Here is a 25446-nt window from a genome sequence, read left to right on the forward strand (position 1 = left end):
CTGCTGAGAAAATGTGGTTATGTGTTTGGTGCCCTGTCTAACACCGACAGAGCGTGATGACTCAAACTATAGCTCCTTTAAATTGTAGCTATTGGCTTTGAAATGATCAGTGAGAGAAATTCAGTGGGTTTTGAAGGGGGACTCTGTTCACAGTCTATACTGCCAATAATCCCCTGGGCCATCTGTCCACTGCGAAAGTCAGCACAGTAGAACGGTAGGTAGCACAACTTGCAAATTATCATTTTGACACCAAGTACCAGTCTGCCCGGGAAAATGTTAATGCTGGCGTTCTGTCCAGGATGCCATTATGGGTGCAACTTCAAGATCTGGTACCCTCAGAGTATAGGTGAAGGATCTCTCATGAGGGTTGTGAAAGTTGACAGGGATCCAGGGTACTGGAAAGGTCCACAGCTCATCTACCAGTTGAGCTGTCTATAGGTACAAATAGAGCTATAGAGACAACAACTACTCAGGTGTGGGTTAAGAGACATGAGCATCTCAAAGTGACTTACCAAATGGTGAAGGAGAGGTTAAAGAGGATCATATCAGAGTGGTTTATTGCAATTGGCAGCGCTTATATTCTTTGACAGATAAATATTCAATGAGAAATAGTGTCCAGGAAGCAGAGCCCACAGCCACCCATGATGCTGCAACAGTCACTGATCAGCGGCTACTATTGTGGAGTATAAAGCAGGGTCAATCCAGCATTCCCCTCCCCACCAGTCTGTCCCTGCTGCTCAGGAGGGTATTAGGAGATCCGGCTCTGAGAATCTTGGGAAACCTCCAGCTCCATACACTCAATAGCGTGCTGGGGGACAGGCAATAAAAAAAGTTGGGGAGTGTGTTGTAGAATTTGGTATAGTGGAATAATTGAGGATCTCCTCCTTTCTAACAACACCACAGTGAATCTTGAAACTGTAGTTACAGAATGTTGAGAAAAGGAGAATAAGCTTTGATTTCTTGAGGTGCCCCCCCCCCCCCCCCCCCTCCTCCCCCATGTTGCCCTCTAAATTTGCATTTGGCTTAGATTTTATGCTCAACATACATTGCAACTTAACGATCACCAAGATTTGTATCCGTGATGGAATTTTGTTTGGGTCACCACTAAAGATGGAATGAAGAATTAAAAATAAAGTCCTTAAATATCACAGACTCTGATTACAGTATTACATGTAAACATCAAAGCCTGTTTTAGCTAAACACATGCTTCCCAGGTGTTTTAAACAGTACAGACATATACATCATCCACTCCAGCTGCACTGCAAGTGTTGACAAGTAGCAGAATGAGTATTAATGCCACAGGTGTCTTACACATCATTAGCCTCATAGCATAATTACTTAACTATTTTTTTTTAAGTTTTGAGAAAAAAATGAAAAAACAAACACATTTTTCTACAGTGTTATCAAAGTAGGGTTAGGCAGATGTGTCAATTTAGTCAAATTATGACTTAATCAATTATGCTGTGAGAGTAACAATTTTCATTTGGCTAAACAAATGAAAATCAAAACTTTTGCTACATCAGCATTTACAAGTTTTTAAAAGCTTTCTCTTCAGTTGCTACTATAATAAAGCGGCAAAGGTAAAGTGTGCTGTGCACATTTTGCAGATGGTGTTTTGTCTACTGTCAAGTCCAGGGTTTGGGGGTTATTGCAATGTTTTGACAGCCCTGTTTTTATCTTCTCCTTCTGAGGTTTACCTGCAGACATGCTTTATTTGCATGATTGGGTCAAAACCTTTCATCCCACATGTTAAAGAGCTCTTTGTAACTTTCACATCCGTTCATGTAACTGCCAACACAATAACAGTTACCAGTTCCCTTTTTTCACTCATTCGTTTATTACATAACCAAATAAGTTGGTTACGGTACTGGACAAATCACACATATCCGTGGCGCTAATCAGATCATGCACCCTTGGGTGCCATGCACCCAGATAGCACCTACAGAAGTTGCCATGGTCCTGAAGAATAGCAGTACTTCTGCTGTGAAATGAACCATCTGCCAGATGTTAAAATGCTACAATGAAGTAATCACCACATTTTTGCAGTTTAATGTAAATTTATTGTGATTACCACATATTTACAGCTACCTTTAAGACCACTTGAAACTTTCTGCTTGATGCATGCAGAAACACAGAGTGAGACTTAGCCTTAAGTACATTTTGACAGACTATTAAAAATAACTTTAGTACGACTGTTGACAGGCCAAAACCAGCCAGCAATTTATGGACATAAGACAAGTCAGCAAATTGCACTGGTGTAACTTAGATGTGTGCGTATGTGTATGTGTGTGTCGGTGGAGTGGTCATGCTTCACTTCACCTCTTAACACCCACGTTTACCCTGCAAATACACTGTACACCTCAGCGCCAACTAACACGTCAGAAAGACTCACCGTTTATGCGTTCCTGTGTGTGTGCTTGAGAGGTTGGACGTTCAGCTCCTGTTCCACCATTGTTGTGGTGTACCCTGACCTCAGTGCTGAAAGACTTGGACTGTATGTGTATTTTTGTGTTTTCTTGCATTTATGTATGCGAGTGTGCCGTGCTGGTCTTATTGTGGTGAGCTGTGACCTCGCCAGTAACATTTCCCTCACATGCCTTGAACACTGGTCAGTGGGTGCGTGTGTATTTTCTCTGCTTACGTTGAAACCTTGTGCTTCTACATCACAGTAGAGGACTGTGACATTTTGTCATCCCTCTTCACGGGCTGGATACTGCGTGGCTACAAATGACAAATGGAAAACCGGATGCGTTTTGGGACTTTTTACGGAAGACATATCGATTCAATATCACACACTGAGATCACAGCGTGGGTGTGTGCCCTTTTGGGTTTACTGCGTATGTGAGTTGTACGTAACTCACCATGGATTTTGTGTGAAATATGGATGCTTTTCTGTCGGGTTAAGTCCTTAATTAACTTTTTTTAAAACCATAATTTCCTGATTTCTCAGCTGATGACACCATCCATTCATGACCTTCTTGCGAGAGCTTGCTCTTTGCTTTTTCTGTAGTAGAATAAAATTTTAAGTGGGGAGTTGAAGCTCTTTCTGCTTTTCGGCTCACCCTACACACGCTGTGATGGTTAACCTTCTGAAAAAAAACAAAACAATATTTTGGGTGTTTAATTGAAGGATCTTGTAGCTAAAACCAGTTCTTCTCAGCACGTACATGCTGTTGTCCATCCGTTTCCAAGTTTCCTCAGTGGGATGTTCAAATAAGCATAACCACTCTAGCTAAATGATTTTGGCCAGTCCAAATAAACAACTGTCAATCCATGTATTTACAATATGTCAAACCAGGACTCAAAACATTTTTTCTGGAAGAGTCTTCTTTATTCACACTGATTAAAGCTATGGTTTTTTGCTTTTCAGCTTGTCGAATTGGGTGCTTTGCAGATTGGTTGTCAAAGTCAACACATGAAACCACTTATGCACAGTGTGTAATTTATGTTGTTGGCAAACGGAAATAAACATTAGCACCTTTGTTACAGCATGTAGCTATGTCCTGTCTTATCTAGGTGCAACCTGTTGTGGAAGGCTCACGTTTAAGTTTGACGTTAGCATCGATTATGACATATTTGGCTTTTTTAAATTATTATTATCGTTGTTGCTGTAAAAGAGCAAACGTGGTTTGATTCATAAACGAGCCCACTGTGTGATCATCACTGAAGGCTACGTTTCAGAGCCCCTTTGTTTTCTTTGATGCCGCCTACAACATCCACTGTTTTGCGTAATCGCGACGCAGCAACATTGGATGCAACAAATTAGTTTTAGGACTGAGGGGGAGAGAAAGACGGGAGAAGGCTGTGCCCTGGAAAACTGCGAGGTGGGTGGGCACATGCTCTCTCCCTCTCTCTCTCCCTCTCTTTCCCTGACTCTTTTCCTTGCGCGCTCTTTCTCCACAGTATATAAGCAGCCGTTCTTTGATGGAGACCCCATCATACCGCAGTTCACTTTTACGCAGAGAAGATGAGCGCACGGATAGCGAAATCCAAACCGGCGGTGAAATTGATGATGGTGAGTAACTAGAGTTGCAGCTCTGCTTCTTGGATATGATCAGCGGTAGAGAGGCACTTCATGCTGAAAGAATGACGTTTTTTGTTTTTTTTGCTTAAATTACTGACTTTAGTGGGACGTAGATTTCAGAAACGTGAATAAATTGGGAGATTTGTGGTAGCTTATCATAATGTGAATATACAGCGACTTGCATGCATTCAGAATAAGGAGAAAAAGGTAAATATTTTTCAATCACATATTTCCTCTGTGCAGGTAGTTTCCACCCCCCTCCAGTTAATTACAGGAGCCAGTTATTAGGCTGTCTAAATGCCCCTAAATACAGTTCTCTCCTGGGGTTTCATGCTTTGATGACAGGTTATATCGAGCTTCAACTTGTTGACTGATTTTGTGAATAGATGCATTGATAAGTGAGCTTATAGTTCCTACTCAGACTCTTACCCATCACCCATATGCTGTACCTATATGCTGCCATTCTGCATATGACACAAATGACAATCTAGTTTGTGTAGCTGTTGCATGAGATTGTATCCCGATTCATGGTGTGTTGTATCAGTTTATGTTATAGTAAAAAATATAGAATCTGTATTTTCTTTTGAAAGAGCAATTCAAGCAAATTGTCCAGTCCTGCTTATACTGAGGATTTGTTTGCTTTTGGTGATGAATGGAGCTCATGTTTTATTCACTGCCCTGAATAGTCCACAAACAAGATCTAAAATTTTCACAGATAAGTAGAAGTTGACTTTGGCTCATATGTCATTGCTTTTAACACAGCATGATTAAAATGAATGAAATCGTATACTCCAAAAGTAGAGTGGCGTGGTGAATTCCCAGCAGATGGTGTTTACTGTGCGTCTGACTTTACACCAATTTTCTCTACAGCCCTTTTAAAATGCTTGCCTCGAGCGTGACATCAGTTGTTTCCACTGGTGTGTTTTGCATGTGTCTCTTGGCTTTTGCAGGTTTTTGCATATGTTCATGTCTCCTCAAGATGTGTATCAGGACAGAAACAGATAAAACTCTGTAACTACAAAACACCGGGTCTAATATCTTTGTGGCCTGCGTATCTGTCTGTGTGTGAGAAAAGGAGAGATTGTATTTTGTGCCAAACACAGTCAGTTAGGAATTTTCTTTGTAAAATGCGTGTCCTTTGTGCATAATTCAGATGAACAAGGCAGTGAAATACAAGGACAGGGTATGTGCTGGTGTTCATGTGTAGTTTATATCACCATATAATGTGATATTCTGTACAAATTAGTTCCTCTAACTCAGTGTAGCCTGCTCTAAAATAGGCAAATATTCTGCTCTTGTGTGCAAGGCAGGCAACTTTCTGGCCAGCAGCATTACAGTCTGTCTGCAAATAATTCTATGTTAAATGGACGCTGCAATTTTGGTTCCAAAACATTTCTTAAATGCACCTCCCGCACCTGCGTGCTCTTCCTGTTGCCCTGTATACTCCTCACACATGTGGTTGTGTTGTCTCCACAAACACATATTTTGTTTGGGTGCTTGCCTAGAATGATGTCAGTGGATTAGTAAATCCTGTCAACCTGTTTTTATGAAGGCACATGTTTCAATATGTAAACAGTCATCTTCTTTAAAAGCGATGATCTAGAGAGCAAAAATAAGGCACTACTGACAGAAAAGCAGGTTTTTAGTCAGTTAGTGAGTCAACAAGACAGTTAACCAGAATGGCTGGATAATCCCACCTCCAATCCCCATGCAGGAGCATGCTCTATCTCCCTCTGTTATTATCTATTATCTACTATCTGTGTTCTCTTTATCTTTACGCCGCCTCCACTTTACTCTCTATTGTGGCCGTTGGCATTAGCAACCCCAACTTCCCCAAACGTAGCAGCAGGTTCACACGCAGGCTGAAGAAGCTACAGAGAGATCACTTAGCTAAACAGTGGAGAAAGGGTGAGGAAGTGAGTGGGACATGGGGGAAGAAGACTGAGACAGAGGCTGTACATAGGTACAAGATCAACATGTTTTAAACAAACATGCACACATGTTTATGCAGAAAGCAACAATTGCCTCTAAAGGTTGCTTCCATACACCTAACTTCCTGTTTCCACCAACAGTAGTATCGATAGCGGAAGTTTGTGAGTGGGAGCCTGGTTGGGTGTGGAGAGTGCGATTAATGGATACATAAAGGAGAAAGAGAGAAGACTTTACAATTGCTATCAATCACAAGCCTGTGGTTTTTATCTTACTACTGTATGACTCATATTAAAAACAAGATGACTGATAGGATGCAAATTTCTCTACTAACAGATTCTCTGACATTAGACGTGTAAGAACATGAGAAGAGCTTGATTTATTTGGTTTGGTTTTGGCAAGCAGAAGAAAAAAAAAAAGCACAGAAGTTAAAATGTGTAAAAAAAAACAACCAAAACAAACAAAAACACAGCAGTCCAGATAATCAAAGTAACACAGAAGCAGAAAAGGGTTTCTACTCTGGGGTTTGGGTCCCTCCATATGATCACAACATAAAACTCCAGGATCTTGAAAAGATGATGAAAGCAGAATTTCAACAAAACAAACAAACAAACTATGGAGTACCTTTTTTAAATAACAGTTCCATAAATACAGTTTCATAAAGGTCAAATGAGACTATTCGGATGCATGTGTTGTTTGGCCAACGGCCGAAATCTTTTCTGTTTAACACTTTTAAACAGAAAAGCAGCAAATATCACAATGAAAAGCTTCTTCAGAGTGAGAAAGGTTTTTGCACGCTTTCTGGGTTAGAGCCTCTCGACATAATATTCACAGTAAACATTAGCTCACATGCATAAAAGGCTCAGTAATTTAGCTTAATCTGTAAAATATTTTAGCAGCATGAGAACATGGTGTGAGGGCACGGAGCGGAGAATACTTGATGTGCTGTGGCATCATGTGTCGTGTAAGTGAAAAAAGACATTGACCTGCAATAACACACACGCGCATACATGCCCCCCCCCCCCCCCCCCCCCCCCCCCCCACACACACACACACACACACACACGCTGGAATCCCCCCTCAGACCACCTGCAGTCTACAGTTAACTGAATCCATGTGCGTGGTGGATAAGCTGGTGCAACGTGGTTTGATCGCTTTGTGCCACAGCTCTTCTCCTCATGCCATGAATTTAAAGCTGACCTCAGGCAAGCCAAACATGGAGTCTGTTTTTTTCTGCTACATTTCAGCATACTCCAAATTCAGTGCAACCCTAACCCTCAACTCTATCTGCTGGAAGTTAGTTAAACACTATGGCTAATTTCTCTTGGACAGATTTTTGACATTTCCACTAGCAACACAAGGGATTGTATTACTGTTTCATAATGTAATTGTGATTTACGAAATCACATTAAAATTTCCCAAGCTCTTTTTTGTTAAACATTTGAATCATTTTATCCTGTGGTTTAACCCTTTGTAACACATCAAAACAAATAAAAATGCATTTGGTCATCATATCATGCTAACTGACCTGTTTGACCTGACATTTCTCTCAGGTGTCTGAGCTCTGTGGCTAGGCTGCTACAGAGCCTGATTCACAAACACACTCAATCAGAGAGGACATAGACGAAACAGAAAGTTCTTCAAAGTCTTTTAGGCCCCAGTGAAACTGCTTTATTTTGCGGTACAACAGATATGCATGTAGCTCCAGTCAAGTGTGTCATCATAATGATGGATGAATAACAGATAAACAAGTCATGAAAAGTGTGTCTCTGCTCACTAAATCTCAGGGCCAGTAAACATCTTACTGGACTGAGTCTCACTTGTGTTGGCTGATGTGGGGAGCCGGCACAAATGAGACACTTTTGAGATGCTATTGATCCAGCATAACTGCGTCTGTCACCACTCACTATGGAATGGAACCTACTCCAGTTTGTTTGGACTTTATTAAAGAGAAAACAACATTGAAACAGCACATGTTCTCTGTTAACGTATTGGTGGAGACTGCGTCTCATAAACATGAAGCTTTTTGCTCAACTCAGTTCAAATGGGATTTGGTGGCACAGATTATATAAGCAAACTGTATCTGATGAAGCTGGTTTATCCAGTATAAATATAGAATGTTCTATTCTAAAGTTTTAGTTTTGTCCGCATAAATGTGGGAGCTTTGTGAGCCTATTTTTTCAGCAGGCTGATTTACACTATTAGTTGCAATCATTTAGGTATAGCGTCTGCTCTGCCTCGCTCATGGGTTTATGCATAGGGACGTTAGAAAATTATCACTAGCTCCGTACCTCCATCCTTCCTTTTCTCCTCTCAGCTGGCTGAGCTCCAAGTAGGATATGCCTCTTGCTGAGCAATGCTCTGATGATGCTAACATTATAATTATGGCTGTCAGTGGCCCCTAGCTGCTGTGTAATTTAGGTTTCCAGTGGTCGTCCATGATGTCGTCAGATGGCAGCTTCTAAAGGCGACAGATGGGTGAAAAGTTCAGTATCTCTTGTAGCTGTTGATAGATGGACTCACACCCACCACAAGACGCCTTCGCAGTGAGTTAATTTTTAAAAAGTTGTCATTTTCTCTTCTTCAGTAGCAGAAGGCTACCGTGCTGGGTGTTTTGGAAAATTTAGTGTTGCCTATCAAAAAAGTGATCAGAAAGCAGGATAGGGCATTAAGTATTGTCCAGGATTTTCATTGAAAAAATAAAAGAAAAAAGAAAATCCCTACTGTACATGTAGTCAATCTAAGATGCATGATCAGTACCTTGAGTTTGATTATGCCAAAATCTTTCAACACAGAGCAGTACATCTGTTGAACAGCACTAATTCCTGCCAAAAAATTATGTTTCACGAGGGTTGACCTTGAGTTTTTCCCTTTTTTCTTTTCTTTATTTTTTTAATAGTTTGTTACATTTGTTTCTCAGCCCTCTGGTTCATATACTTTGAAGATGACGGTATGTGCCCTTGACAAATGTACTGTGTAAGGATGCATTGCACAACCGAGGGATTGCAGTTTGAAAGGTGTTTCTCAGGTCTAACCAAAAGAGTTGTACAGTAAACACCTCTGACCATCACTGTACTTCATTACTTTGTACCTTTTACACTTTCCCTTCATTGCTTTGCGCTTGCACTCTGCAGATGGAGGCAAATCAAATTTTTTTCAGAAAAGGACTCAAAGGAGTGCCAGGGTAGCTCAGGGCGTGAGCAGGCGACCATGTATGCTGCTTGGCTGTGAAGCCGGCGCAGGTTCGAGTCCCGGCCTGTCGCCATTTGTCGCGTGCCTTCCCCCATTTCTCCTCCCCGCCTTCCTGTCTATCTCCACTGTTGAATAAAGCCAAAAAAGTATCTACAAAAGGACTCAAAGGCAGGACACCAAGTAGGCTGACAGTAAAGGTCCAAAGAAAAATGACAGAGAAACACATGCATGCTGAACTGTTTCTAAAACAATAAGAACAAACACTTAATATTACTGGCTCTGACTGAGGGTTGGACTGTCCTGCCAGTAAACTCATCCTGATGTAATCAAGTGTAACCATACCTGGATGATCCAGGTGATCCTCTGTTAGTCACTCGGCATGCTCCGCTGTCCTGTTTCTAAATCAATTGGATTTGGTCTCAAGGCTTAATGGAGTGTATATACACACTTCTTAATTTAAGGAGTAAGACTATGATTATGGGTTTGAATCCTGCCGGGGCCACCCATACTACAAACAAACTCATGCTACTGCTCAGCAAGTCACTGATGAAAGCCTTCCACTGAATGTTCGGTGGAAGAGGTCGATAGGTTTTGCCGGGAAAAGCAATGCGCTCTCCAGGCTGTTTGATGTTAGGCTTCTATTATGGTGTGTAGAACCCATTCATCTATTTTTACAGTCTTCCTCTGTGATGACCATTGGAAAATTGGAAAGGGAGACAGAAATAGATCACCCAAATAAAAATGAAATGTGTATATGCACAGTGCATGTGCAGAAGTAATAGATTTATTTTTTTTAAATGTAGTGAAAAAAACATGTCAAAATAATTTGTAGAACAAGCAGTGGTGGGATAGGAAATTCACAGCTGTACTGCATACTGCATACTGCATACGGTTTCTCCTAAACTCACACCCACACATAAACACATGTAGATTTTTTTTTTTTTTATTCTACAATATTGATTAAAGGATACAGAGGCACTCACCGTGTAATACACACACTCTGGTTTTCCAATAGTGCTTTAGTTGCATGCTCATTTACAGAAAGTAGACTGTTTTTCTTTTTTTTTTTGTGGCTGGAAGTACTAAGGTGAATGGGATAAGTACGAATACATGCACGCAGGAAGGAGATCAGTGGTGTGCTGCGGGTAATCTGTAGAACAGAGTGGGTGACTGTTTTGTATTGTGGTGGTGAATGGGGAAAGCCCAGTAACCTCCAACAGTACTCTTTATGAACGGCAGCCAGGAGACCGCAGAGAGCTCAGACCAGCTCTGAGGAAGATGGTAATTGGACATGAACATCGACAAACACGCACACGCACGCACACACACACACACACACACACACACACACACACACACACACACACACACACACACACACACACACACACACACACACACGCATTCCTGCATGTTCCACTCCTGCACACACATGCATGGGAGGTTTTTTTTAGCTGTTTGTCGTACAAATTCATTTGTTTTTGAAGATGCACACATGATATGAAGCAAAATACCACATACAAACACACTTGCACACAATACAAGACGGTCTATTGTTAGTCAGTTGTCCAAGCAGTGAGGATGTATCCTGGCCAACGGGAAAGTCCAAAGAACCAATGGCTGAGGGCCTTTGAGTGGAAGAAGCCTAATGTGCGACATCTGGTCTGCATGTGCCCTCGATCAGCTAGACTGTCTCCATGTTAAACATGCTTACTGACTGATATCTCATGTTTTAGAAGTGACCAAAGCTTTTCAGTTTCTGCCTAGGCGATGATACATGGGCTTATTTTTGTGCATTAGTTACAACGGCCTGTCAGAGGCTCACTGAAAACCACCCACTTTACAGAGTATCCATGAAGATGGGTTGCTTTTGGGTGGGCATCTTGATCTGGGGCAGTATTAAAGTGTGACAGATCACCTCTGAATCACATCAAATCCTTTTCAGCTGCAAAGCAGCCTAGCTTACAGGGCTGCTGGCATTGGTAGAAAACTGCTGGTGAGGGTAGAGAACACAAGGCTGTGCAATTAATGCCTTCAATCCTGTGTCATACACTTTTTTTATTTTAATGTGTACAATGTTTTGGCATGACTGAAACATCTGAATTCAATTATAAGCTTTGGAGTAAAGTTAAACGCATGGGAAAAGATGCCAAAAGTCAAATAAAATAATTTTGATCCCTTTATTAAGACTAAAAGTTGAGATCAAATCTTACTTGCAGCAGTTACCAAAAATAATGAGGAGCTGAGGCAAAATAAAGGGACATTACGGCCCATTGCATGTTTAAAATACACTGCTGCTATTCTTTAAAAAGTTTCCCCTATGCAGTAATCAATATCAATGAAACTAGTCCGGCATTTCTCCTCAGATTCCCTGAACTGAGCTTTAAAAAGCACCAGAAATCACTTTAGGACCTTACGTCCACCAGGAGCTGCAACTTTACTGCCCTGACCTTGCGTTCAACTCTTTCTTACTGGAAGCTTGGGGTTGGCGAGTGCTCCAAAATATGAAAATATTTGAATCTTTTGCCAAAGTGAAGCTGTGCACGAGATGGGTTTCATTAGAGATTTTGTCACTGCTGTTGAGTCAGTTACTAAAGCTACTTACTTTCTTTCTCTTGCAGCTTTTCACAGCGTCTCTTTCATGGGCCTTTCAGCAACAAGCTGAACAACCAACGTATCAGCACCGTGACCCCACGACATCTGAGCTCCTCACGTGTAGCCAGTGCCCACCTGGTACAGCAGTGAAACGACACTGCACTGCCGACATGCCCACAGAGTGCCAGCCCTGCCCCGACAGGCATTTTGCTGAGAACTGGCACTGGGGGGAGAAGTGCCAGTACTGCACATCGGTATGTATGAGGCCATCATCCTAACACTGAGCCCTAGATTTTCTTCTTAATAGACCCTGAGGCTGCATTTTTCATGAGGTGGGTAATGGTTCTCTTGTCATGCTTTAAGCACTGTGACTGATTGTGGTTTTTGTGACAATTACCAGGTTTTGTAAAAATATCTCCTCAATGTATCTACTTGGGCTTAAAGACTTTCCCAGAGCTGAACTCGTAGGATGGTCAGGAATTTTGCACATAGCTTTAGTGTTTTTATCTTGCAGCCTGTCTTCAGTGGTACTTTGTTGTGGCTTTCTTGGAGTCTTTTCCCAAGATGCATGACCTTACTGTTTATTTATGTTTTGGTACAGCATTTGTCTTTTTTTTTTTTTTTTTTAAACCAGTATTTCCACTTTAGTTCTTGTTACTAAAAATGAAAGTCCCAGTTTGCTTATTGTGGTAGAATGATCTTCCCCCAGAGTTTTGATGTTTTTCCTCCCCAACTCCAGAAAAATGATGTAACCACCACTTCATCCTTATACTCCTTGTATTGTTAATGTGCCTGCCTTGGGATGCTTTTACATTCCTGTTTTTCTCCGTCCAACAGACTAATATAAGACAAAGTGTAGAGCAGTAGCATGATGTTCTTCACAATATGTGTGATGTGTTACTGTAAACTACTGTGCTTTCTGTCCATGTACATATAAACACACTTTTACTTACTTTTTTCTGTGCATGTGCAGCATCACAGCTTAACATGTGTGGCTGTCATCTTCTGTGTGCTCCCGTTTAGGTGTGTAAGGAGAGACAGCTAGTGAAGCAGCAGTGCAATAGCACTCATGATCAGCTGTGCGAATGTGCCCCAGGTTTCCACCTAGTGATAGAGTTCTGTATCGCGCACAAGACCTGTCCACCTGGATATGGAGTGAGAGCTTTAGGTAAGAAGAACATCCACATCAGGAATATCATTATCAGACTGAGCTGTTTCTACAGAAACTGAAAAACTGAACATGAGCTATTTTGTTGGTTTTCTGTCTAGCTGGGCAGCAGAAGCACTACTGCACTAAACTAGAAATGTTCTTGTTTTTGAAAGGCAAGAATTTTTTTTTTTTAAATAAGAACATGAAACTGATCGGAAATGCTGCAAATGTCAATTAAAGATTAATTAAATCATAAATGACTTTAATTTTTAATGGAATTGCTACTTAGGCCCATGTTCAGCAGCCTGTGCTCCAGTGCAACATTTTCCTATCCAATGCAAGTTTATTGCTGTGAAAGGCAAAGAAGACATAAATCTGGTCATGTGAGCATCTGCTGCATCAGTGTTTGTGGGTTCAATCAGAGTCTTAAAATGACCAGAACTTTTTTTTGAAACTTGTCAAAAATATTCTTGTGCTGACAAATTAAGAGTATAATTCCCTTTACAAACCACCATTTCCTGAAACTGCCAGATAAGGACCTGTGAGGCACTTTGCACCAAGGCCTCCTGCTTTCTTCCTTTCCTGGTTAATTCAGGTGACTTCTGTTGTTGCTGTAGTTTGTGAAGATGTGGCTGTAGTGCTGCAGGTAGCCACATTTATTGCTAGAAAAACTGGTTCCAGCAGGAGTGACATAATCAGAACAAGTCTGAAGAACTTGCGTTAAGTGACAGGATGAAAACTGGCCTCTGTAGCTATTAATATTAAAAATAATAAATAATTTATGAGTAATGATAACCATTTACAAAATTTCTGACCAATTTCATATTATATTATATAAAAACAAATGTTTTTCTTTCTAAAACAAGGACATTTCGGGGTGATCCCAAACTTTGTCTAAATTGGATTGAAACCAGTTGATTATTAACAATAATAAGGTGTCTGTAACAAAGCAAGAGAAAATTCAGTCTGCATATCAACTGGAAGGATGTAGTGGTTGACTTCAGTGAGTAAATGTGAGAAAAGTGCAGTGTACATATTTAAAAGGATGCATAGTCTGCATGTTACCGTAAGATGAATCTTTTCTTTGATTTTCTCACATCGTGCTTTACTGTCTCACTGTCTCACAAAATTCCCACTGCACTGGACTTTCAGGAACTTTGAAAAAGCAAAGACACCCATCAGTTACATTTTCACATTCCAATGTATTCTTTTATTGTATCGCGCGACTCTCTTCAGTTTTTCTTTCTCTTCCACCGAATCTGTGAAGATGCAGATCTCCCTTTTCACAGAAACATTTTTAAAATAACCCTTCTTAGAAATGTTCTACTTCTCTGTCTGCGCGAGATATTTCTCCTGCTCTGTGTTTCCTGGCAGCGAGAGGTGATTAGGGTGTTTGATGTAGCCACTAGAACACGCAGGCCTTTCTTTGTAGTTCTTGTGATCTAGAACGGTAGATGTGTGAAACACCCCACAATGTCATCATTGTATGAGAAAGCTGACTAACTGACTTATAAACTAAAATGTCGTGGGTTAATTGTCCAAGAAGAAGAAAAAAATTCCCTTTGAGGAAAACAAAATAACTTAATAATGAATGTTTCTGAACCAATAGGAGACCTTAAAAGTTTAGCATCATGAAGTGTCTGTGCAAATTAAAAAATCAAACATTGTCACAGTGTATCACACATGGTTACTCAATGAATTGTAAATACTGTGTTTTGTACTGAAAGTGTCAAGTATATTTAGATACTAATTATAATATTTCTCCACGTAATTTTCTAATATAGAACTGTTTTTTGTTGTTGCTCTAACAGTAAGGGGTATATGTCCGACCTGACTCAGTCGCTTTCTTTTATTCCATGCTGTTTGCAGTGTAAAGCTCTTTCAGTGGTCAGTATGACTGGTTATAGACATGTCAGTCCATGTCTGCAAGCATCACTCCAAAAATTTGACTTAAACTCATTTTGTGTCTGTGCAGTGTGTGTCAAATGACCCTCCAGCAATTTTGGGTGTTGTTATCATAGCTTTAACTTATTTCCTTTCATTCCATGCCCTCATAATAAGTCACATGGGTTTTTGGAGGTTATAATTATAGTAGTAGTGTGAGTTCCATTCACACTGTATGTCTACATCCCTCAGTTAAAAAAGGTCATTATTTGCCCGGTCATTGTATGGTGTCTTCTCTTTTAAAATAAGCAACAGAGGATATTGTGACATTTTCAAAGCGTGAATGCCCTTTCTCGTTTGTTCCTTTCAAACATGATCATATTTTACAGCATAGTTAAAGAGGAAACTTCAGAGCTATGACTCATCAGCTTATTTGGGCGCAGTAAAATAGTATAGTATAATGTTTCTAATGTGCTCCCGAGAAATGACAGTTACACACTCAAACATGTTTTGTACCATGAAGAATTCTTTGCTGTGACTTTGGGAATTACTGCAATGATTTGGGCACAAGTTTCTGATATCTCAGATAGTTACAGCAAAATCAGAGGGATGATATTTCAGACCCAATGAAGACTTAAAGGTGTGTTGTAGTTTTTGTGTACATATATATGCTATGGTCCATTATGAACATGAGGCTTCATGTGGACAGCTGCATAGTAGAATTCCACTATACTACAACACAGCAAGCAGGCTTTAAAGAAGTATAACCAGAATGACTACATGTCTACACTGGCCACTTTATTAGGTACACCAAGGTACACCTTGCTAGTGCTGGGTCAGGCTCCCATTTACGTTCAGAACTGCCTTAATTCTTCATGGCATAGATTCAACAAAGTGTTAGAAACATTCCTCAGAGATTTTGGTCCATACTGATATGACAGCATCACACAGTTGCTGCAGATTAGTCAGCTGCACATATGAGATCTCTTGACTGTGGAGGTCAACTGAGTACACTGAACTCATTCTCATGCTCAAGAAACCAGTTTGAGATGATCTGAACTTTGTGACATGGTGCATTATCCTGCTGGAAGCAGCCATCAGAAGATGGGTACACTGTGGCCATGAAAGGCTGGACATGGCCAGCAACAATACTCAGGTAGTCTGTGGTATTTAAACAATGCTCAGCCGGTATTAAAGGGGCCAGCATGTCAAGAAAATATCCCCCACACCATTATATCACCAACAACAACCTGAACCGCTGATGGAAGGCAGGATCGATTCATGCTTTCATATTGTTTACACCAAATTCTGACCCTACCATTCGAATATCGCAGCAGACGTTAAGACTCATCATCCTGTTTTTAGCTGACAGGAGTGGCACCCAGTGTGGTCTTCTGCCTCTGCAGCCCATCTGCTTTGACATCTTAAGTGGTGTGCAGAAGAGCATCAGAGATGCCTGCTGCCTTCCTTTCAGCTCAAAGCAGTCTGGCCAATTCTCTTCTGGCCTTCGGCATCAATGAGGTATTTTCGCCCAGAGAAAGTATAATCCGTGCTTAAGAAATGCGTCCATCAACCCCCGATGCAGTAATCATGGGTCAATATCATGGTGGAGATCCAATCTGATATTTTTTTTGCAGATTACTTCCCCAGTGTGTCAGTACTACTTGTTAGTCAAAGAGGCTGATACTAAATTTCAGCATTCCACTGAACAGAATCTGATGTTTGTACTGGAACCACAGCATAAACTAGCACCAGTTTTCTCATGACTTCATCTTAAACTTCAGGCCAGAGTCCAGCTATCGCACGGATGAAACAACATTTTCCACTGATTGTGGTCATCATGTGACCCCTGCAACGCTGATACCTCTCGTAGATGAGACAACATTTTCCATAAATTCCAGTGACATGGATCCACAATCAGCAGACATGAGACAGCAATTCAGGGGATTCCCCCCCACTCCCGAAGCTGAAGGACTTATTATGTAATGCCTTGAGTTGTGGTTAAACCACAGGATGCTGGGTCAGTCTTCCAACAACACATGCCTTTTATGACTCTGTCCTTTTTACCCTTGATCTCCCTGTTGTTTGTTTCTGGTTAGAATTCTTTGTCACTCTCTGAATGGGGTTTTCTATGTGGGTCATCTGTGTATTTGGAATCTGGCTTTACTGATCGATCTGGTAAACAGTGGGGGTGGGGGAGGGCATATGAATTTTATGAGCGATTTTTGCCTCTTCTGTGTTTGTTTGATGAATGTAGTGTTAGATAAACAAGTGTTACAACAAAATTTCAAAAAAAAAAATCCAAATTGTAGTTTTATTTAAAATTTATTGAGTCTGGTGAGGACTTCCTTGATTAGTTATTGAACTTGGAAACCTGTTTTTTTTAAGGACAACTGCACAACTGCAGCGTCAAAAGTTACAAAACTATTACTACTACTACTAATAATAGCCGTTAATATTACTTTCATTATAATATAGCTTAATAGTTATATTTAAATGCTAACTTTGGCAATCAATTACTTCACTTTTTATTCATATAAAGTGTGTTTAATCTATGCAGATTTAAACTCTTTAGTTAATAAATAATAAACCTTATATTATGTGCATATTAAAGGTCACATTTGTGCCTTAAATGACATCTTAAAGCCATTTCCTTTAGAAAACCACTGACATGCTTTTTTTTTTGCGCACAGAGGAAATTCTGAGAAAATAACATTAAAGTCAGCATAAAAAATATAACTGATGCAGTATCACTTTTTGACAAGTGATACTGCAGTTAGGCTGTCACATTGTCGATCTTGCAATCTACATGCTTTGTCATGTGTGGTACAGGAAACCTTTTTTTTCTGCATGCATATAAGGAGATGGTTTCTTATTTGATGATATGTTTTCAAGAAAGAACACATTATGCCATGGTAACGGGAAACTAATCAAAGGTTAAATCTCAAATAGGCATGGCTCGTCATCCCACGCACTTTCACTTCAAGATCAAAATAAAATGAGGATGTGATTACAACACTAGTTCCACTACATGGATTGTCACACGTGGTGTTGGTCATATACCAGAAGTTGTGAGGTTTTCCTGTAATGTTATCGTGGCAACTGTCAAATTAAGTTATAACTTGTCATTAAAAAAAAAAAAAAAGAGTCATATAGTTTAAAAGCCCCTTATTATGTTACATCAACTGAATATCAGAGTGAAGTCCTTAAAAACATGCATATGGAAAACAATTAAATGTGTCTTTTGCAACAAAGAAAATCACCTGACAAATCACATTGTAGCTAAATTACATGACATCATAGTAAGAGCATGTAAGATACAGTAATGAAGGCGGTGTAGAGAGTAAGACTGAAATGAGTCATTCTCTGAAACAAGCAGTCATCCTGATGAGCTTTCACATGTCACTGCGGTTCTTAGTACCACATCTGCTTCTTTTGTGAGCTAAATGATGTCTGCGCATTGAAAAATGGCTGAGTTTCAATTGCAGCTGTAAATGAAAAAAAAAAAATGTGGTTAGGTGCTTTCTCACATGCTCACAAGCATCTTCTGTCAGCTTTAATCTGCAGAGCGGTTCTCTGTATATCTCTTCCAGGTACGCCAGTGAGTGACACGGTGTGTGAACTTTGTCCTGATGGTCATTTCTCCCCCGGTGGCTCCTCCACCAAGCCATGCCAGCCTCACAGAAACTGCTCAGAGTTGGGCCTCAAGACACTGAGATGGGGCACATCCACAACAGACAGCCTGTGTGGCACTCAGGACAAGAAGGCAACACTGGAGTGCTCTCATCAACACACCTTGTGCCAGACTGGTGAGAACACACAAGCTGTTATGTTTGGCACGGTGCTGCAGAAAAAAATCATATAGAATGTTTCAGGACTGATGTTGGAATCAGGCTTGATCATTAGTACAGTGTATACCAGCACACACACACACACACACACACACACACACACACACGTACCAGTGTTGTTGAGTTAACCTCAACTGTCAACAACTTAAAATCAGTTTGAAGTGAATTATTTCAAACATGTGGTCATTTTCATTCCTAAAGGCGGGGGATTTCCTCGGTCAGGTTCGTTGTCCAGATTCCATTCTTTTGCAAATTCTTGCGTGCCTGAAAACCAATACAACCAAGAGCTGAACACTGGATGTTTATGGCACTGTTGTCAAAATTACCCATGATGGATCAATTACCCCTTTAACTGTCACATCCTCAAACACAATAACAGAGGAAACTGAGTCAAACACAAAACGAGATGCGAGGCAAGCTGGTTGGTCTTTGTTACTCAGGCTTTGACTGTGACAGATGCTGAAAGATAATTTGAGCTGAGAAGCCTCAAATATGACACTAAATTCCCAGACCGTGAGAAACCACAGACACTGGAGAACACACACATACAAACGTATAGACCCTGGCACACTCATGTGACACACTTAAAAGAAAACACACAAAGCTGTGGTCCCTCTGGGAGGGTGATGCTTTCCTCAAACATTCATTCACAAATTGCCTTCCTGGTAACTACACCACCGCAGAGTGCCTGCTTCAAATCCTGGAAGAGCTTAGCAGTGTTTTTGAACAAAAATGCAAAATTGAAAGCAGTTGGGATTCCCAAAGTCAGTGTGAAACCACCAGGAAGTCACTGTCAGTTTTGGAGCAAGCCACAATTACATCCCTGACAGATCAACGAAATAAAGAAAATTACATGAAATTTGTGTAATTTCACATCATCTTTAGTAAGCACTAAAGATGATGTGAAACTACACTTTATAAAAGGTGTGTCCTGTTGGGACTGTTCCCAGTGAAAGCAGGAAAATCTAAAGTTCTACAAATTTGTGAAAAATGACAGCTCTACAGAAACATTTTTGCATTATAATGAAGGCTCAGGAGAGCTTGGCCACCATAAAATAAAAATGCAGAGCAACTGAGTAGCTACAGTTTGGCTTAGTTAGTCTGACTGATGCCAGTGAGGAACAGAAAGAAAAGGCATCTGTGGTTCTGCTGTGGTCACATTACAAGGCAACGTTCTAAACACGTGCAAACACAAAAATATGCAGCAGATTGATGGAACGGCATGTGTTGAGATTAGTTGTATCCAATATTAAATGTTCTTCAATTACAACAAGAAAAAAAAAAGAATGGTACGTTACGTTTTCATCCCAGCCGTTCTCACCCGTTTACTTTCACTCGCAGTGTCGATTTTATGGTTGAAGAGTTGCAGTGACACGGGCTGAATGATGGAAAAAGTAAAACAGAGTGAAACTGTTATGTCAGTAAACATAGTGTGTAATGTCACTTAAAGTGTGCAACCATGAGGTAGCGTGCCACTGCAAACTATTGTGGAAATATGCAAATGTGAATTAGTCTGGAACTTCTAAGTTTGGGTTGCAGTGAGCATTATCTGTGCTTGTTGATTTAAAAACAAAACAAATGTATCGCATAGCTCTGATTGCACCTAGACGTCAAACATTGTACCAAAACATGCCCCTTGTTAGAGAAACTCTTACTGGCTGGGTTCATTCTGCCAGCCAGCTAGTCACACCAGAATACATAAAGCTGAGGGTTTGGAATTTACTTATTGTTTTGTTGCTTATGAATATTTGCTCATTTGTAATGGGTAGAATATGTTAATTCCTTCTGGTTTAAGCAGATGGATGTCAAGCATCACCATCCAGCATTTCTTTCTTTTTGTGTGTTTTCAAGCCCACTTTCCTTGTCTTTCCAGATGTCACTCTTTGCGAGGAGGCAGTTTTCCAGTCGCTAGCCTCGCTGCAACTTTCCTCAGTGCCACTGGAGCGACTGTTAGAGAGTCTTCCTGGGAGGAGGGTGGATCGCAAGAGCCTGGAGAAACTGAAGAAGACCTGCTCTCCCCAGCAGCAGGTCCTCCACCTTCTGCGACTGTGGAGAGAGCAGAACAAGGACCAGGACAAGCTGTATGGTGTCATACAAGGTATAAAAGAGGGAAATAAAAATGGTGCTATTTCCCTTTTTTGCATTTGCATATTAATGTTTGCATCCTTTATCTGAAGGTGTGAACCACTGTGAGAGGAAGGTCTCCCGCTGCAGCAGTCTAAAAAACCTGACTCTTGATGACCTCATGAAGATAACTAACAGCTTGCCAGGAGTGAAAGTTAAGGAGGAGGATATCCGGGCCGTGGTCTCTTCTTGCCTCCCCAGGCAGTACATTCTGCAACTTCTTCACCTCTGGAAAAAAGCAAACTCCAACCTGGACCTACCAAATGCTCTGTATCACAGTCTGAAGGTCCTGCGCAACCAACAGGCACCACGCCATCTGTTGAAAGGCCTGAAGAAGATCAGTCGCATCATCGGAACCACCTCGGCACAAAAGATGTTTGAGAAGATGTTTGTTGGTATTCTTCAGGATGGATCATGTTTTAAAGCCCATAAGCCATTAAACGAATAGACAACGAATAGGTACAAACAGGAGTAGATACAACTTAACACACATAACCAAACACTAATTCACTGATTAAAAAGTGAACACTAAAAAGTCATACACAATGAGCAGGGATGCATTTATGTGAAAGAGTAACAGACATGGGTCACATAATATTGTCAGATCTTTATATCAAGCTATGCATATATTGCCTACAAATAGTTTCGTCTAAATGTAAGATAAAAGGAAAGATGGAAAGATAAACTCTTTTTTAAACCTAAGGCCCCGTTTACACGTTTCAGCCTCCCTTTTACAAGGAGATGTTTCAGAAACGATCAATAGTTCCCATTGCCACAAGTTGGCTGTTTTTTTTTTTTCTTTTCAAAATTTGTTTACACAACACGCGCAGGCATGGAGGGACTCAGTGGGATGCGTGGCAAATATCTATTCATTATTTACAAAATGGCCAACGTGAGAACCTTTGTCTGGACTGATGACGAGGTTGGATTGCTGCTGCACACAACACTAAATTATAATACTGCAAAAACACAGGAAAACATTGACTGGGAATCGTGCCACTTGAAGTACGCATATATTTGAGTTCAAGTTTAAGTTCAAAAGACCGAGCAGCACAAAAAGCACTCTTGAATCCGCCATTGCGATCGTTGTTTATCTATTAGCGCATACGCGGAAAACTGTGGCGGTCGCAATCATAGTGCGCATGTGCGACTGTCCCCGTTTCCAAAAAGCATCATTTTCACTCCGTTCTCGTGTAAACGGGAAGCCGAAACGCATCAAAACGTGTAAACGGGACCTAAATGAGATGCTCATAACATCACCCTCAGTCCATGGTATCTGCAATGATGAATCTGAAAAAAAGAAAGGTGTTCACACATCTGGATACTGAATACAGATGTAATCAAAAAGTTTAAAAAAGAAAATACACATAAGATTTTTAGAACTTCTTGACCGGAGTCTGTGAAAAAAAAAAAAAAAAAAAAAAAAAAAAAAAAGTTATTTAAGATGTAAATATTAACACTATTTTATAGAAGATGGGCTGGCAGATGTTATTGTTCTGGACTGCTGACAAGTAAAGCTCATCTTATTATTTTTTTTAAATTCTCAGTTATATGAATGTACAAAGGTGTGCAATTGTTTTCTATTTAAAAAGTAATTTTACTTTCTGAACATGTAAAGGCTTATGTTTATTACTTATTAGAAATACTGGATTCCAAATGCTGCAAGTTAATGAAGTGATATTTGTTTTATATTTTGTTGTATCACATTTTTACTATAAGTATATGATCTTTATTGTATATGTGCCTGAGTGGTCCTCTTTAAGCTTAAGGTGTGAACATTGATGCCAAATGATTTGACTAAATTCAGTGTGTAAAGATGCATTGTTTCATCATAAATATGCAATGAACAGATGATTTAGTCTTGTGATTTCATTGCATCGTTAAAAATATGAGCTAGTATATCTTTATCTACTTTATCGGACCCTTATAATTGCAACTACCTTTAACATCAAATTATTTGCTGTACTTTCATAGTACACACCTGTATGAGAAACATTCATTTGCCCCCGATGAATAGACTATATCAGATCAGTTTAGTTTTAAAACCCTCTGAGGGTGCCTTCCTGAGATGGAAGAGGACCAGACTGCTGACTGGAACAAAGAGCCAGTAGTTCTGATCTATTGACTAAGAAGATTTTGGTCTGGCCCAGCTTAAACCGCTTCCATCGTGGTGATCAAGGTGTACAGTGAGTACCTGACAGAACCACTTTAGTTCACATTAGAGCAGCTTTTCCAACATGTCAGCACAGCGTCCATTCACACCAAAATCCACATACAAGCAGAGGCATTGCAGTCTGCCACACCAGAAGTCAGGTGGAAGTGTTTATGTTTGAATATAGGCCCTGGCGGTTTCTATAAGTAGGAAAGTGAAAAAGGTCATGGTGAAGTTGATGGTTCATGGTAGGTTAAATGGTTTAAGTTAGAAGGTCAGGGTGCAAGTAATTTCTACTATATTTACAGTTTGAACCATAAAAAAATATAGCTCACATGCAGTATCATTTTCTGTGCTGGTGAGCAAATAAACAGCTCAACGACTGATTTAATGTCCAGGAAATGAACAGTGAACAGGGTGCATTCTGACTTATCTGTCTCAGAGGAAATGTTAGATTTGACATCATCTGCTGTATTGCCATCTGGTTTTGAAACCCATATTTTCACACGGGCAAGTTCCAGTTTTCAACATGTGACTGGAAACTTGACCTGATTTTCAGTCATCACACCTACAGTCTTCTAAACCTCATGTACCACCTATAATTCTGCAAAGGCAGCACATTACATCAAAAAGCAACTGCTACAGAACCCACAATCAGTGTTTCTCAAATTACAGAAAAAAAAAGTCATATTAAGAGTTGAAAAACAATCTTGGTGCCAATTAGACATTTATATGTGGTGTCATTTGCATTTTGAGTTTATTCACCTTTTTTAAATGGCAAATTCTGGGATGTTTGTAACCTAACAATATTTTTTTAAAAAAGAATATAATTAGGAGCATGAATCCTGCAATACATAGTCAGTTACAGTAAAAACAGTAATAGATCCTAATACTTAGATTCATAAAGCCTGTCAGTCAGCGGTGAAAGATAAGAAAACTATTTTCCAAGATTATTTTGGACCCTTTCTCCTCAAACTCCTCATCAGCCCACCCCAAAATTAGTTACACACTCAAGGACTGGATGTAAACGCTCAGGTTTCAGTTGTTTTACAGCATGACACGGGAAACAAGCAACACTTTGTTAATGGATCCTAGACCATGGCTTTAGGAGTCTGTAGTTTATGTTTACACCAGAATGTAACTGTAGTTTATGAGCTGTTGTATTTTCAGTCCTTGTCAGCAGGCTTTGGTCCTCTCTGCATCTTTTCCTGCCAGTGTTGTTCTTACTCTCCTCTGAGGTCTGATACGCTTCGGTGGTGGACTCCGGCCCAACCCGTGAGCAGAGATGGAAAAGTACAGATACTTGTGTTAAAAAAAATACTCCAGTAAAAGTTGAAGTACTGAGTCAAAAAAGTACAGGTTCTGAAATGTATTCAGAGTAACAAAGTAAAAGTAGCTCTTTTGAGGACATTTCTTTCTATTTTTGTGCAAAGGTAACTGAAACATGTACTATATTAAAATAATAATAAAATTATATTATACATGAGAATACAAATGTATGGTCCAATTGAAATTCTAATTCTAATGAATGTACTCTGCTTGAATCTGTTATGTAGGACATAAGCAGTGAAAGAGAATTTTTAAAAAAGCTCTATTTTCTGTTACCTACATTGTGGAGGGTGACTGCCTCCACACCTAAACACAGAAATGAGTATAATCAGGGGTTACAGTGGGATTCAGAAGGTGTGGGAACCCTAAGATTGGTTGTAGTGGCTCCATGTGGGGAAAAAGAACCACAACTTTCTACTGTGAGTTCCAGTAAAGATTCATTGAATCCAGGCTGTGATCAGCTGACATGCTGCTGCTGCTGCTGCTGCTCTGAGGTTTACTCTCTATGCTTTTAGTCAATGAAGTGAATTCAACAAGAGGTAACCCAGGGTCTTTGCTGATGTCTATCCCCTACACTGACAGTACATTGTTTATACTGTCTTTATATGGGACAGTATATAGTTGGTATACATAAATGTGGAATCCAGTAAATGAATCTAAGCATCATCAACCTAAATTCACACTCATCTCTGTCACTCATGATGTAACCCAGCTGTGACCATGAACACCACAGCTCTCCTGTCCTCTTTCTTACATCTTAATGCATCTCTGAGTGAACTTCTCTCTCATTCTGGTTAATACAGCAGCTGGACCTTTAGCTAGCAGACACACTGTGTGACAAATTGCACACAAACAGTTTGTGTGTTTGCTGATAATTGTTGGGCTGATAGAAACTCTGCATTTGAAATTACCTGCCACAACACGTCATTCCGTTTTCACTCCTCTTATGTAGCGCTAGCTAGATGCTGAAGTACCGCCACCACAACTGACGGACATCTGCACTCATTCCGGCCCACTGTAACCCCCGAATACAGCGCTATAAATGATAGATAAATGATGTTTTTGCCTCTCTCGTGTCTTTGTTTATGATAGGATAATACACCAATAAGATTGGCTTTTATATGTGTTATTGTTCCCTCCATTTAGGCTCAAATCGGTTTGATCTTTGAAGGCAGTGATATGAAATGAAAAGAAAGTACAGATATTGGTGTAAAAA

General features: G+C 40.2%; 1 protein-coding gene across 1 annotated transcript; it reads left to right on the forward strand.

Moving 5' to 3' along the window:
• The first annotated feature begins 3914 nt into the window (after window positions 1–3914).
• Window positions 3915–22192, forward strand: LOC115794748 (tumor necrosis factor receptor superfamily member 11B). The gene is made up of 6 exons (XM_030750390.1): window positions 3915–4015; window positions 11767–11994; window positions 12764–12908; window positions 18368–18583; window positions 20499–20723; window positions 20803–22192. The coding sequence occupies exons 1-6, from the start codon at window positions 3968–3970 to the stop codon at window positions 21195–21197; spliced, it is 1257 nt and encodes a 418-aa protein (XP_030606250.1). The 5' UTR covers window positions 3915–3967; the 3' UTR covers window positions 21198–22192.
• Window positions 22193–25446: the final 3254 nt, after the last annotated feature.

Source organism: Archocentrus centrarchus, chromosome 16, assembly GCF_007364275.1.
Source record: "Archocentrus centrarchus isolate MPI-CPG fArcCen1 chromosome 16, fArcCen1, whole genome shotgun sequence".
NCBI classification, from domain to species: domain Eukaryota; kingdom Metazoa; phylum Chordata; class Actinopteri; order Cichliformes; family Cichlidae; genus Archocentrus; species Archocentrus centrarchus.

Bases quoted from the DNA above. Each gene is read 5' to 3' on its own strand.
- LOC115794748 (XM_030750390.1), top strand. From the start codon at position 3,968: ATGAGCGCACGGATAGCGAAATCCAAACCGGCGGTGAAATTGATGATG. The intron at 11,995-12,763 runs GTATGTATGAGG...GCTCCCGTTTAG, and splicing joins AGTGCCAGTACTGCACATCG to GTGTGTAAGGAGAGACAGCT. The intron at 12,909-18,367 runs GTAAGAAGAACA...TATCTCTTCCAG, and splicing joins ATATGGAGTGAGAGCTTTAG to GTACGCCAGTGAGTGACACG.